The sequence below is a fragment of the Anser cygnoides genome, chromosome 1, assembly GCF_040182565.1.
Source record: "Anser cygnoides isolate HZ-2024a breed goose chromosome 1, Taihu_goose_T2T_genome, whole genome shotgun sequence".
NCBI lineage: Eukaryota > Metazoa > Chordata > Aves > Anseriformes > Anatidae > Anser > Anser cygnoides.
Window position 1 is genome coordinate 208440493 of NC_089873.1, and position 13654 is coordinate 208454146.

At 54.0% G+C, this 13654-nt stretch overlaps 1 protein-coding gene across 4 annotated transcripts in view; it reads left to right on the forward strand.

Moving 5' to 3' along the window:
• The window catches only part of GAB2 (GRB2 associated binding protein 2), a 97252-nt gene that overhangs the window by 59235 nt on the left and 24363 nt on the right, over positions 1-13654 (forward strand). For all 4 annotated transcript variants that reach the window (XR_010828454.1, XM_013187318.3, XM_066989960.1 and 1 more), the window contains exon 2: positions 1177-1477. Coding sequence is in view for 3 of the 4 variants with exons in the window: in XM_066989960.1 (XP_066846061.1) it covers positions 1177-1477 (301 nt within the window). In the remaining variant the exon portion in view is untranslated. The remainder of the gene's footprint in view (positions 1-1176; positions 1478-13654) is intronic.

Sequence of the window (13654 nt, forward strand, 5' to 3'; positions counted from 1 at the left end):
CCGGGCATGTGGGAGAATAGACCAAGTTAATAGCAAAGCTGTCATTTTATTCAATCAGAACTTGCATGGACCAGTGCTGCCTCTCTCCGTCACCTTCCAAGGAAGCCCTCAATCTCAAAGAGAATTTTTTAGGGACTATGCTTAGTTGGATCATCACGTCCTTACACCATGGGAGCTCAGCCTTCCGCAAGGCAGCGTAGCTCTGCAATGGGGAGCAGTGGGATGGATGGGCTCAGCAGCTCAAGGGGGGGTTCATCCCGCAGGTACTGGGATGCTCATGCAGATCCCACCCCAAAAAACCCTCCTGTGGAGTTACACCTGCATGATCCTCCATATAACACGGAATTTGTAGCATTTAGGACTTTATCTTTGTGTCTCCCAACTGTTTTTGAAAAGTCTGGGGCAGTGCAAGGGATCAAGTGCAACATGACCATGTGTTCAACTTGCCCGGTCACATATTTAGTCCAAAATGCTCTGACGGGCCTCGAATGTCCATGTTCAACCTCCAGCACCAGGGCTGATGACTGGCATTTCTTTTCCAAGGGCTGCCCTACCTAGAAATCGATAATAGCCTTTTCTTCACTAAGGAGCTTCCTATGTACTCGGGAGCCGAAGATGCTGAAAAACAAATGAAGCCTGCATTCTCCCCTGGCATTATTCCTGATATTTAAAAAGCTGAACCGGTTTCCCATTGGTTTTATTAGCCTTTCTATCCTGGTATTTAAACAGAGATGGGATCAGCGTGCTCGGTATCTGCAGATGCTCCCCTCTTAGGGTTTTTCTGATGGACGGGGTACCCAGGGCGCTGCGTCCAAAGCTCCTGGGCTCCTCTAAGCTGCTGAAAGGCATTTTGGCAGTTTGTCATTGAGGAACGAAGGCTATTCGGGTCCTGAGAGTGTGGCTGAGCTGTGGGGTGGGAGCAGGGTTGCTCTAAGCCTCAGGACTAGCACTTCTCGGGGTCATTGAGCCGTTAGGATTTTCATACCTAACCAAACAACCAGCGGGATTTGGGTCTCAAAGTCCTGGGTCTGTGCGCTGCTGGTATGGAAGCCCAGTCCCAGAGCATCCTGGGGTGGAAAGGGGACGTCCACCTGTGTCACCCCACGCATGGCAGTGGTTTTGTGGCCCTCGTGGCTTGAGCAGTGGGGTTGATGCTCCCTCTCTGCTTGGTTTCAGGCATGGAAGAAACGCTGGTTTGTCCTGCGCAGCGGTCGCATGAGCGGCGACCCCGACGTCCTGGAGTACTACAAAAATGACCACTCCAAGAAACCTTTACGCGTTATCAACCTCAATTTCTGCGAGCAAGTGGACGCGGGGCTGACCTTCAACAAGAAGGAGCTGCAGGACAGCTACATCTTTGACATCAAGACCAGCGACAGGACCTTCTATCTGGTGGCCGAGACTGAAGACGACATGAACAAGTGGGTTCGCAGCATCTGCCAGATCTGTGGCTTCAACCAGTCCGAGGAGAACACAGGTACCGTGTCCACAGCCAAAATATGTCCTGTCCCGTCCTCCCTACAGGACCTCTTTCAGTCGGACTCGTGGGAGAAGGGTGCAGCCCCGTGCAAGGCTGGGGTCTGGCTCATCTCTGGATGTGATGAGCACACAGGGAACCTCCACGAGGGTTTCCTACCTTTGGCATCCAAAGCAGAGCAGGCTTTGCCCCTCCATGCCACCCATTTTATTTTTTTCCCCGTGACTGTAGACTTCTGAGCCTCTTATGAGAAGTTGGTGGGGTTTGGGGTGTCTTTTAGCTGCAGCCTCTGTCCTCATCCATCACCAAAGTCCCCTTGAGAGTCATGGGATTCAGCGGTGAAAATCCCCCTTGTTCAGAAGTTTCAGCCCCTTGGTGGGGCGGGGTGTGGTGAGAAGCTTTAATGGGACCGTGTCCCTCCTCCTGGTGCGGTTGTCCCCAGCACCAACACTGTGTTGTATGAAGGACACCCGCATCCTCCTCACCTGATTCCCCTTCTCCTGGGACACACTGGGGAAGCCTTGGGCGGGAGGAGGTAAATGTTGGGTGGTTTTGTGCAGCAGCAGGAGCTGTTCCACCACCCAAACCCAGCTTTGCTTTGGCAAGCTGCTGCCTCAAGTGCCGCTGAGCCACCTCCACGTCCCCAGCATGGCCTGGGGACCTGCACGCCCACCCCACCAGGGCTGTTCCTCAAAACGGTGCCACCAGCTGCCATCTCCTGCTCCTCAAGGGCTGCCCAGCTTGCTCAGAGGCACCGTGAGGGCTCACATCCATCCTGAACAGCACGGGATGGGGCTGAGCACCTGGGGTGCAGCCCCGCAGTCCCGCTATGCCTGGTATCAGCTGTGGGCATCTTTGCTTTATCTCATCCATGGCTTTATCTCGTCTGTGGCCTTATCTCGTCCACGGCTTTATCTTGTCCGTGGCTTTATCTCGTCCGTGGCTTTATCTTGTCCATGGCTTTATCTCGTCCGTGGCTTTATCTCATCTGGGCTTTCCCCAAGCCTCAAGCCACGGGTTGGAGGAGCTCAGCCGGGGCTGCAAAACCAGCCCAGTGTCTGCTGCCAAAGGAGGTGGCTGCCAGGAGGTGCCAGTGCCATGCCGAGAGCCCTTTCCTCCCAAACACCGCGTGCGTCCTCGCAGCACGCAGGATAAACCCTCTCCGGGCGTTACTTTTCTCCCGTCTCACCCCGAAAAAAAGATCTTCAGACATCGGCCTTGCAAAAAGGGGACCCCAGCCTCGTGCTCCGCCTGCATAACGCTCCCCGTAACGACGTCCCGCCTGCGTCTGCTTCGGTCCAGCACGGAGCAGCTGCGATCTGCTGAAACCCTGCCAAGATCCCGTCGGGCAGGACAGCAAACAAAGCATCGCGGCGGCGCGCGGGCGATCTTCCCCCACTGACGCATTAAACGGGACGTCACCTTGGCAATGGGCGCGCGAGCGGCAGAAAGGATCCTCGATAACACCACGAGCACAATCTCGCAGGGAAAGGTCATGCTGAATAAACGACATCCCGTTGCGACGCGGTCGTCGGGGGTTTGGTGAGATCGCAGGCACCTTTTTAAGAGCTCTGCATTTTCCGTTCGGCCTGCGTTCAGCTTGGGGGGGGGGGGAACTTTTTTTTTTTTTTCCTTCCCGTTTAGGAAAATGAGCTGCCAGCGCGGGGACAGCGGGATCGATACCGGGCTGCGGTGAAATAGAAACCTGGGCATCAAAAGGGAAAACAATCTCCTGCCTGCAAGTCCATCTGTCCCGAAGGGAACCGAGGATTTGTTAGACTGCAGGGATCCAAATGCTGTTCCCCACGGGACCGTGGAGTGACATCAGCAAAAGAGGAACAAAAATCCCTGTTTGTAACAAAATCACAGCTCGCTTAACGCTGGAGGGAAAGTACCCACTTGAAACAGTACCCGGCTGCCAAAGCGCAATTTTCTGAGTCAGCTGCGAGCAAGCCTGAGGCGGAGGATGCAGCAGATGTGTCCAGATGCTGCAGAAAAGAGGGAGCATGAATTATTCAGGGCTGGGGCTTCGCTTTGGTGCTCGCCGAAGCGGTGACCTCTGGAAGGAGCCTTTCCTTTGCCGTTGCTGCTAACTGATGCTGAATACAGCGTCCGTGTCACGGGCTCAAAGGCTGCCTGCACGTCCAGGTGCCCAGGGCTGTCCCTCCCCCGGGGCAGGACCCCGCACTTCTCCTCGTTGAACCCCACGAGGTTCCTGGCAGCTCACCTGGCCACCCTCTGGGTGGCTAATTTGGGAAATCCCTCTGGATTTCTGAAATGAAATCGCGTTTGTGCCGGGCTGGGTAACACCAAGGGCTCAAGGCTGAGCTTGCAGGCTCACTGCAGCCTGGTGGTAAGAGTCAGGAACTGGATGCCCCAAAAATGGAAGGAAAAGCTAACCATCAGAGGCAGGGATAGCTCCGTGGTAATTATACCCATAAATTACCTCCACCACCATCCCAGCAGACAGGCGTAATGAGACCAGAAACCACCGGGGAAGCTCCCGTGGGCATCTTGCAGGTTGTTCCCGTTCCCGGGGACACGGCACCCGTGGCTGCAGCACCCTAACCCCAAAGCCTGCCTGGATCTGGCCCCGAAGCCGGGTTCCTCACGTCCTGGCCAGGAGATGTGAAGCTCCATCACCTGCAAGCGTTTGCTGAAGCTGTGAACACAGCTGGATTACCTGCTGGGAGGGACACCCCGCATCAGGAGGGACCTCACTTGCTTTTAAGCAGCCCCAAAAGCGGCTGTGATCCCAAAGTGGGACGCACACTGCCCTGAGGGGCTGCAAGTTCCCCTCTGCAGGAAAAAAAAAAAAGCCAAACACCTTTGCAAGAACCCCCCCCAAAAAAAACGGGCAAAGTGCCCTTTGATGCTTCCTTCTGCTGGCAGCGCGACGGGAGGCGGTCGATTTTCTCTCGCTTGGTTTTTACATTAGTCGGTCGTGTCCTGTCTAGACTGGAAGGCTCTGAGGATTAAGACACGGATGGAGTCGAGCACAATTCAACATCGTGCTGCTGCCGCCGGTCGCCAGCTGCGCTACACATCTGGCTCATCAAAAGGGAGCTGGCTGCAGCCTCGGGGACTTAGGTGGAAGCGGAGTCGCGGTCCCGCGGCCGCCCCAGCATCACCAAAGCCTCCTGGAAGGAGCTGCAGAGCAGCGAGATTGCTTTTACCGGGAGAAGGGAAATGAAATTCACTCCCAGGTGTTTACCCAGCCCCGTGCAGCTCTTTGTTTCTGCTAGCACCTCGCTGCTTCGGTAGCTAATGCCCGCCTTCGGACCACACCAGCCTCACAAGGAGGGCAACCCCGACGCTTTCTCCAGCTGGCGGCCAGGGATGTGGCAAAAAAAAAAAACAAATCCACCAAGATTTTCCTTGCTTTTAGGGTGGGATTCGGGCTGGTTTTGTCCCCTCGCTGGCTTGCGTCAGCTTCGCCCTCCGTCGGGTGCCGGCCCCATCCCAGCATCGCCACCGGCGCCCTCGTTTGGGGTGAATTTTTCTTCTTATCCCGCGGCCGCCGGGTTCCCAGGGCCCCTCCGCCGTGGGCTGTGGCAGGCTCCCAAGCTCGTGGGCACCGCGCTGTGTTTCCAGCCATCTGCATTTTCCCTGCCCTAGTGGGCAGGCGGCCAGGTCTCAGCTGCGCGCTGTATTTTCTCATGCGCTTTTGTTTGGTGGGGGGGAAGAAAGAAAGGGGGGGGGGGAAATAAATAAATAAAGGCCGCTAAACATATCTCATCTGCCATTAACCCTTCCCGGAGCTGCTCCTCCGGGAGAAAACCCCGATGTTTCCTATTTCTGCTAGGACTCATTGCTGCAGCTATGGCAGCTTATAATTTAATTTCTCCTGGAGCAGCGTGCGGTGAGCGTGTCCTCGCAGGGGTCCCGTGCACGGGTCACTTATTTCGGATGGATTAAGAAGTAGGTACTTTCCTAATGCTGCCCCCATTCGCCTCCCTGCTCCTTTTCTTCTGCCTCCTCCATGGGGCACAGGCTCTCCCAGGGCTTTGATTCATGGACACTGATCAAACCCCCGGGGGATTTCAATATTTTATCACGCGCTGTGTTACTGCCCTCGTGCTAGGGGTTTTACCCTGCACTGGAGGGAGGGAGGGGAATATCTGCAGTGTTTCAGCCCAGTTTGCACGTCTCGGCTCAGCCGTGACATCTCACCCCCATGGCCAAGGCTTCCCAGCGCTCGTCCTACAGCTTCTCCCTGACGGGCAGCAGCCTGGCCGCGGTGAAAAAATCAGAGCAGAAAGAGCAGCAGTGGCTCAGTGGATGAGTGACCGCCCCTGCTGCGAGCTGAAGGCGCTCGGTGAGGCTGAGCGGGGCGTGGGAAAGGGCCGGCGCTCGGCTCCTGCCCCGTGGGCTGCGTTTGGCAGCGGTGGCCTCTCCCTCCCAGCCCGGGCACGCTCGTCCCCAGCCAAAAAGGAGGGTCGTCGAGTGCTTTTTCTTCTCTTTATTTTTTTTTTTTTATCATCCGGGAACTTCGTTTCTTTTATCTGTGGCCCTCCTTGCTGCGAGGTGCTCGCAGGGGCCGGCTCCCTCCTTGCTCCAGCCTCCAAGCTCGGGGCTGGTGCTGTGCATCCCGGCTGGGATCAATCCCCAGCGCTCCCCAGGCTTTTACCGGCTCGCCGAGTGCCAGCCAGGGCCGGGCATTAATGTTTAATGGCGAGCTGAGTGTCTCTGCCTGCTAAGTCTGCAGGGCTGATGGTTTCCCAGCTGGGAAGAGGGGGACTCGCCTTCCTCCTTCCACTCAGCTTGCTCCCGACCCGCAGCATGTGGCTGCTCCTGCTCCCTTCCCTCTTCCCCCCAAAAAACATCTCGGTCCCATATCAGGCCAGCGACGCCTCTCACCCCGCTGGTTCCGGCTTTGCTGAGCTCAGGGAGGAAAGCACAGCACTACACAACCCCCGAAGGTTTATTTGGAGGCTGGGAGCTGCCCCAAAGCTCAGCAAGGCACCGGGAAGCCCAAACCAGGGGACAGCCCCGGGGCAGCCCCCCGATTCCCGCTGCCTCCACCTCTGCCATGGCCAGGAGGAACGAAACCAGAGGGGAAACCCTAATGACCAGGTACTTCCTTGCTATTGTGCCCGGCACACGCCTGCTTCCTTCCCTGCTCGCACCCTGGATGAGCTGCAAGCCCCGCAGCGGGCCGGGGAGCTCGCTGGAGGCCGAGAAATGGGGGCAAGGAGGGAGGCGTGGGGCTGTCCTTGGGTCTCTGAAGGCACCCCAAGCCCCAAGTGCTGTGTTTCGGGATCTGCAGGCAGCGCTGCCACCTAAGGGCAGCCAAGCAGGCAGCCAGACTGAGCCCTGCACCCTCAAAACGGGCCAGGACTCGACGTTTCAGCTTCTTTTGACTCGTTTCTTGGCCTTGGCTTTGACTTTGCAGTCTATGGGGCGCTTTGGCAAGCGACGAGCGAGGTCGTGGTTGAGTTGAGCTTGAGCTGTGGTGGGCATGGGGCAGATCTGCTCTGGTTCCTTCCGTGTACGTCGTTAACCTACCCAAAGACCTAATTGCCCTGCCCCATTTGGGACTTGGAAGTGGCCTGCATCGGGATGGCAATTTGGGGTCCTTGAGCCTCTTCCTCTCACCCTACAGTCCCTATAAGTAGATGCAGCCTTTCCCTCGGTGTTCCCGTCAACATTTTCTACGCTCAGCATCATGGAGCTCCTTTTAAATCACCGTATTTCACACCTAGACATCTAGGGGGCATTTGGTCAATCCCGCTGTGCTTCCGTCCTTCTCCAACGCGTGCTGACTTTGCCTAGCAAGGGAAACAATCGTGGCTGCAGATTCACACGTGGGGATGGCACATCTCACCCCGAGGCCTGATCCAGCCCGGCTGGAGTGGGGCTGGGGACCCACAGACCCCAACTAACTTTGCACCAGGCTCATTCCTGAGCTTCGTCCGCCTGCGGACGCCTCCTTGTAGGAGCCCTAGCCTAGCCCTTAGTCATCCTGCCTCTTTAAATTTGCTCCAAACTTCCCTGACCCTGGTTTTCCTGAGCCACAAACAGCAAGTTATTTTAGGATCTGACACTGTTCAGCTTTTATTTCAGTGTAAACAATACCAGAGATGGAGTGGTCTTGGCACAAAGGAGCAGCTTGAGAGCAGTTAAGTGCCTGCTGACTTCCCCCCCCCCCCCCCCCCACTCTCTCCCCCCTGCCTTTTTTCCCTCTTTCCCTTTGGAGATGAGCTAGTTCAGGTGCTAATGAGTCTGCTGGAGAGCCGAGAGCCACTGACAACCAGGAATTCGCTCCTGGAAGAAAGAAACAGGCAAAGACCGTTGCAGATTTCTCCCAACCCGTCGGGCTCCCCTTGCTGCGATTCCCCTGGCCTTTTGGAGAGGGAGCCGCTGCCGTTGGCAGTTGGTTATAATATGCCCACTTTGGGGGCAAAGGTGGGAAAAGATGTCTGAAATGGGGCGAATCCGTTTGCAAAGAAAATAATTTAGCACCCTAAAAGTGCCTGTTTCTTTCCCTTGACTCTCCAGAGAATTAGGATTGCTGAGCTCAGGTGGAAACGTCCACCTCATAAACTCCTAAAACCACGTTGAGATGAATCCCGTCCATCTCAGGACCGCTCTCTGGGCCTTTGAGATGTTGGAGATGAGGTGGAATCATTCGTCATCGTTTTATTTGCATCAGAGGAGGACCAAGCCCTACTGTTCTTCCATACCTTTCTTTGCTTGCTGTACTCGGCTCTTCATCACGTTGTGTTACCAGAAGCACTGCAGGACCAGAGCGAACACCAAGAGCAGATTTCAAGCCCATTCAGGTGCCAAGAAAAAGACCAAAGCAGGGGTACAGAGGGCTTTGGAAACCAGAAAGCAAGAGAAAAAGTCTTAAGGTATCTGCATGATTAGGAAGCCTTTGGCTTCAAGGGTTTGATGCCATTGGATGCCTGAGGCTTGCAAAGCTGAATCAACATTTTCTTTAGAATTTGGGAGTTTAGGATTTGTTAAATTTTATTTTGGCTCTGGACATTTTGGCGGGCTGGAAAAATCCAGGAGATGTCTTGGCTGTATAATTGCAAAAGCCATAGCACTGTCATTTTGGGAGAGCCCCCAGCAGAACGGTGCCGGTTGAGCCCCCTCTAAAGGTACCCAGCAGCGATGGGAGCTGGCAGAGGACGCAGCTGGGTTTACAGGCAAAGAATCCTCCTCTCCTGCTGCAAGTAATAAAACCACCAACCAGCAGAAAAGAAGATGCACGTGCAGCTTCCAAAAAAGACCGACAACCAAATATTCTAGTCCTTCTTGACTGGTTCCCAGCAGGCGCCCGGTGCAACGCTGTCCAGCCTCTGCTGGAGATAAATATAGAGCTGGAGGGTTGGGACCGTTGGGGAAAATCCTGCCCTTTCCTGGCCAAGGTCCCACTGGGTTCGCTGAGCTAGGGCTGGGATTTGAGCTGGGAGGGGAGGAAGAAATGTCAAGTTCAAGAGTTTTTGGGTTTTTTTTAATGTTTTATTAGAGCAGAGCGCATTGCCCAGCCTTCCCAGCAGAGGCTGGCACGCCGTGTTCACGCCTCTCAGCCCTGCCCAGGGCTGCCTCCTGGACCAGGTACCCCGAATGAGAAAGCCATTTAAAATAATTCTTCATTTTCTAATTGGCTTTTATCGCTGCAAGCCCTGCACGCATCAGGTCAGCCCCATTAGTTTAATGGGCGCCGAGGAATTTTTAGGCTGACTTAGTGACCGTGGAAAAATGAGCGCGGCAGACGGTATCAGCATCAGATCAGAAAGCAAAACCACGCAAAAGCCTTCGAAAAGAAAAACAGCTGATGGGCTTGGAGCAAAGTGACCGGTGAAGGAGCACTGCCTGAGCACAACCAAAGGAGGGAGGGAGGGAAGGAGGGAGGCATTTTGGGCGTCAGCCAGCTGGGAGGAAACTCGCGGTTGGATTTGCCTGTGCTGATATTTCCCAGAAGGGTCCTGGGCTGGGAAGCGTTGGGGTTTGCCCTGCTGCACCCCGTGTCTTCAAAGCCCCAGTTACACGCTTAGGAGATGCGGATGCCCCACACATAGAGCTCAACCCAGGAAAAGCGATGGATGCAGAACCCCAAAACGTGTGCGCGAGCAAGCTGGAGGATGAGGGAGGAAATCAGTGACCTTCGAGTCGGCTCATTTCGGGCTGCTTTTCACATCATGGCTCTTTTTCCCCACAAGCCAACATACCTCCCCTTTACTCCCCCCCTATATTTCACGTTGTTTTTTCCCCAGCATTCGACGCGGGCCACGTTTTATACCCCTTAAGCTCTGCTTTGTGAAGCGTGCTAAAAGCCAGGACAGATTTAAACTCTCATTTCCCGGACCCCCATGCCTGTTTGTTTACTGCTTTGCCTTGCTTTATATTTCCAATTAAAACGAAGCCTGAGTGAAGAGAAAGCTTTCTAAAGCCTTGAAAGCCTCTGAGTGAATATGCTCATGAAGCAGGAAGGAGCCGTGAAGCTGTCGATTGCTGTGAACTTTCCATGACACCACTCAGCGTTTGTTTCCAGACTGATTTTTATTTATGAATGCAGTAGCATTTATTACTGATTTTATCTGTAAAGATAACACTTCTTCCCTAGATGGCTTCTGTGCTTTGGTTATAATTGCTGCCTGCTTCTCAAGCATACTGCTGCATTATTTAGTGTGCTACATTGTCAGAGCTCCAGCAAAGGTAATTTATTATCTGGGACTGGAGGGTTACACCTGATCTGGGGAATACAGGAGCACGTGCAAATGCCCCGTGGGTGCCCTGGCCACATCCTGGCTCCCTACAGGAAGGCTGAGAACATTTTTCAGAGTCCTCATAGAGGGACCGCACAAGCACCAAACTTCTGCCTTTTGCTGATGGAGGCAGCGTGCTGATGGTACCTGACCCCTCCAAGCTAGAAGTGGTTTTAAAAGGGACACTTGGCCACAGCTCCCGAAAAGAAAAGAATAATAATAATAAAGAAAAAACACTTTTTAGTGTGAGGGCACTCAAACACTGGGGGCTGTGGAGTCTATGTCCTTGGAGCTACTCAAAACCCAGCAGGACACAGCCCTGAGCTGCCCATGTCCAGAGCAGGAGGTTGGACTAGACCATCCCCAGAGGTCCATCCCTACCCCAAATCTTCTGTGCTTCTGTGATTTTCATGAAATGACCCTGCGGGGAAATATCAGACCTCAGAGCACGGTGAGGAGCAATCCCAGCAGGTAAAAGCGGAGCACGAGTTCCCTGGTAGCATCCCCTCCAAGGTGGGAAGGGGCACAGCCCCGCTGGAGTCCCACCCTTTGTATCTGTTTATTAGGATGGCAAACAACATTTCACCTACAAGGTTTCATCACGCTGCGCATGACCAAGTCCTCTCCTGGCCAATGCAGCTGCTGCTTGCCAAATTTTGCTGTGATTGCCTCCCGTCACTCACTGCCAGATACATCAACTGCCCCTGCTCTTGTGTGCCATTGCTTTTGAGAGTAAGCTGGAGTCGAGTGACCCACTGCATTTGCTATTTTTTTTTTCTGGGGAAACGATTCCCTGAAGCTTGCGTACCCTTCGTGCAGGCTCAACCTTGACAGAAAGCCTTTACGATGGTTAATTATTTTGGCTGGCTGGCCCTAACAGCTCGAATTGCTCTCCAATGAGTCATGATGGAGTCTTTCAAATACCCACTCGAAATCCATAAAATCCATGATGAGCCTTTTTGCTAGTGGATGGTTGCTTTTGACAATTAGTGGTAGGGTCAAAACCTGGTCACAGGCCACCTTCTTATCTGCCAGGGGATTTGTCTCCGAAATTCTTGATAGAGAAGACTTTTTCCTGGAGGGCTCTCTGGTGTATTTTTTAAAGTCGTTACAATTATTTTTATTTTAATGTCTCAGTCCCAATGTCTGTATTCCCATGGCTTCTCCTCCTTCCCAAACTTCCATTGGCTCAAGGACGCCCATGGTTGTATCAGTGGAGTGAAAATATTTGCGGTAAGAAGTGCTGGAAATGAGGAAGCAAGGCATAAATCAGTTTTTCCTGCTGCTGCAGGAGCGATCCCTGTGAAGTTCCCAGCTTTCTCTGGAGCTTTTGGAAGTGGAAAGCTGGAGCAGGCTGGCTTCTCTGATCTGCTCCGGGTAATTCCTGCATTCCTGTGGCCAGTGCCGTGCTGTATTTGCTGCCAAGCCGTATTTCATCTCACGGGTGAAGGACTCTGCAACAGGGATAAGGGGGCACCAGGTACTGGATCTGACCCAGAGCCTCTTCAGCAGCCTTGTTAGGGCATGGTTTTCGTGGTGATTAGAGATTAGAATTTAATTAGAAATTAAAATATGACAAATCCCATTCCTGTAAGGAAGGAGCTCGCAGAAGTCGCATACGGAGGCTCAGCTCCGAGCAAGCCGAGCGGGCGGCAAGTGCATCGCAAGCTCCGCAGTGGTAAAAATTCAGTGTGCTCTTCTTCCTTGGAATTCATTTCCATCCATCCTCAGCCTCGGTTTTGATTCATACATTTTGATTCCAAGTTGGAATGAATTTCAAAAAAAAAAATCACAGAAGTGCATCCCAACGATTTTCAGCCAAAACACCATGATCCACCCCCCAACAAGCGATCCATCGAGAAGGAATCGAACCACCTTGACCTTCTCCCCCTCCACTAAAATTTCCCTTATACCCTCTGAAGGTTTCTCGTAATTTCTGGCTGCGGACGACGCCTTGGCAAGCTCCCGTTTGATCGAGTGGCACGTTGCAGCTGGAGGATGTCAGAAGATTTCTCAGCTGGTGCTAAGCCAAGCGGGAAACGCGGGAGATGCGCCGGGCAGGAGGCTCGGGATTTTGGTCTGGGTGCTGCTACCATCTGTGGTGAGCACGAGGAGACGGGCACAGGCACAAGGGTGCTAACGTAGTCTGGCTCTCCTGGGTGTTGGGGATGGGTTCGTGGTGCTTTGCGAGCTGTGTCTGGAGGAGAAAGAGGAAAGAGAAGAGATGCTGCACAGGGAGAGCGCATGGGATTGTTCCCATCCTGTGAGAGAGCACCAGGGGAGAGGGAATTTGCTCCAGTCCATAGATGCTGGAGGATGTTTTGCTCCTGAGTCAGGGAACGAGGAATGCCAAAGTCCAAAAATATTCCTCGCAGGGAGATTGTGACAAATGCTGCTGAGGGCCAAGCTCCTCTCTACGCTCTGTTACCCCACTAAACCCAGCCCCGCTGCTGCTCCGCGTTAAAAATAACCCCCAAAGGAGCCCGAGCTTTACTGCACAAGGTTCAAACAGCAGCAGCTGTGCCGGGAGCTGCTCAGTGCTGCAATATCCAGGGGGGAGAGAGCCAGATGGGGGGCGTCCACATGCAAACATTTCTCCCTAGAAATAAGAACCACGAGAGCGTGACGTGGAGATGAACTGCTGGCAAAGTCCAGGGGGATGTTAAACCCAGCAGGATTCGGGGCTCCAACCAACTTTAAGTCTCCTTTAAGGACCTTCAGCTCCTCCACGGGACGGTCCCAGCAGGGACAGGGATGGGGACAGGGATGACCCCAACCCAAAAGCACTCGCAAGGAGAGGCTGCCAGCCCCGTGTTTCTCAGCACGAAGACCGCGCGAAAGCATCACTGTGCTGCTTTCAGCCCACGCCAGTCCTTGCCTTTGGCACGAGCCGCGCTCCCCGCTCCCTGCCAAACCAGTACAGATGTTTTAACACCCACCGGAGCCCAGATAATTACTAACAGAGCCCAGAGGCTGGTCGGGGCTGCTTTCTTTTCATTGCGTGAACTTTCAGCCGCTCTCGAGCGAGACACCTCCCACTTGCTGACTTTGCTCTCAAAGACGTTTTTGCGGGCCGCGTTGCTGACATTCGTTTTATTAGGGGAACGCCGAGAAGCCCCAACCGGGATGAGGATCGCACCGTGCCCGCTGATGTAATGATGACCAAAGAGTGAAACAAGTGCAGGGAAGACGAGTGGAGTGGCTGGGAAAACATTTTGATGGGAAATGAGGGCTGGTTTCTATCCAGCAGCTTCCCAGCCATGGCATGACGAAGCTTAGCTCATCTTCAAATGACTTTAGGAAGCATTTTCCATGGGATGAAACCACGCAATCATCTGGTGGGCACTGGCCAGGGGATGCTGCAGGTTCTCCCCATCCTAGGTCCTGGTGGGAGATGGTGCTCATTGAGGGGAGCTTGTGAGCAGAGCAGATGAAGTGAAGGAAGAGAAGCCAGCAG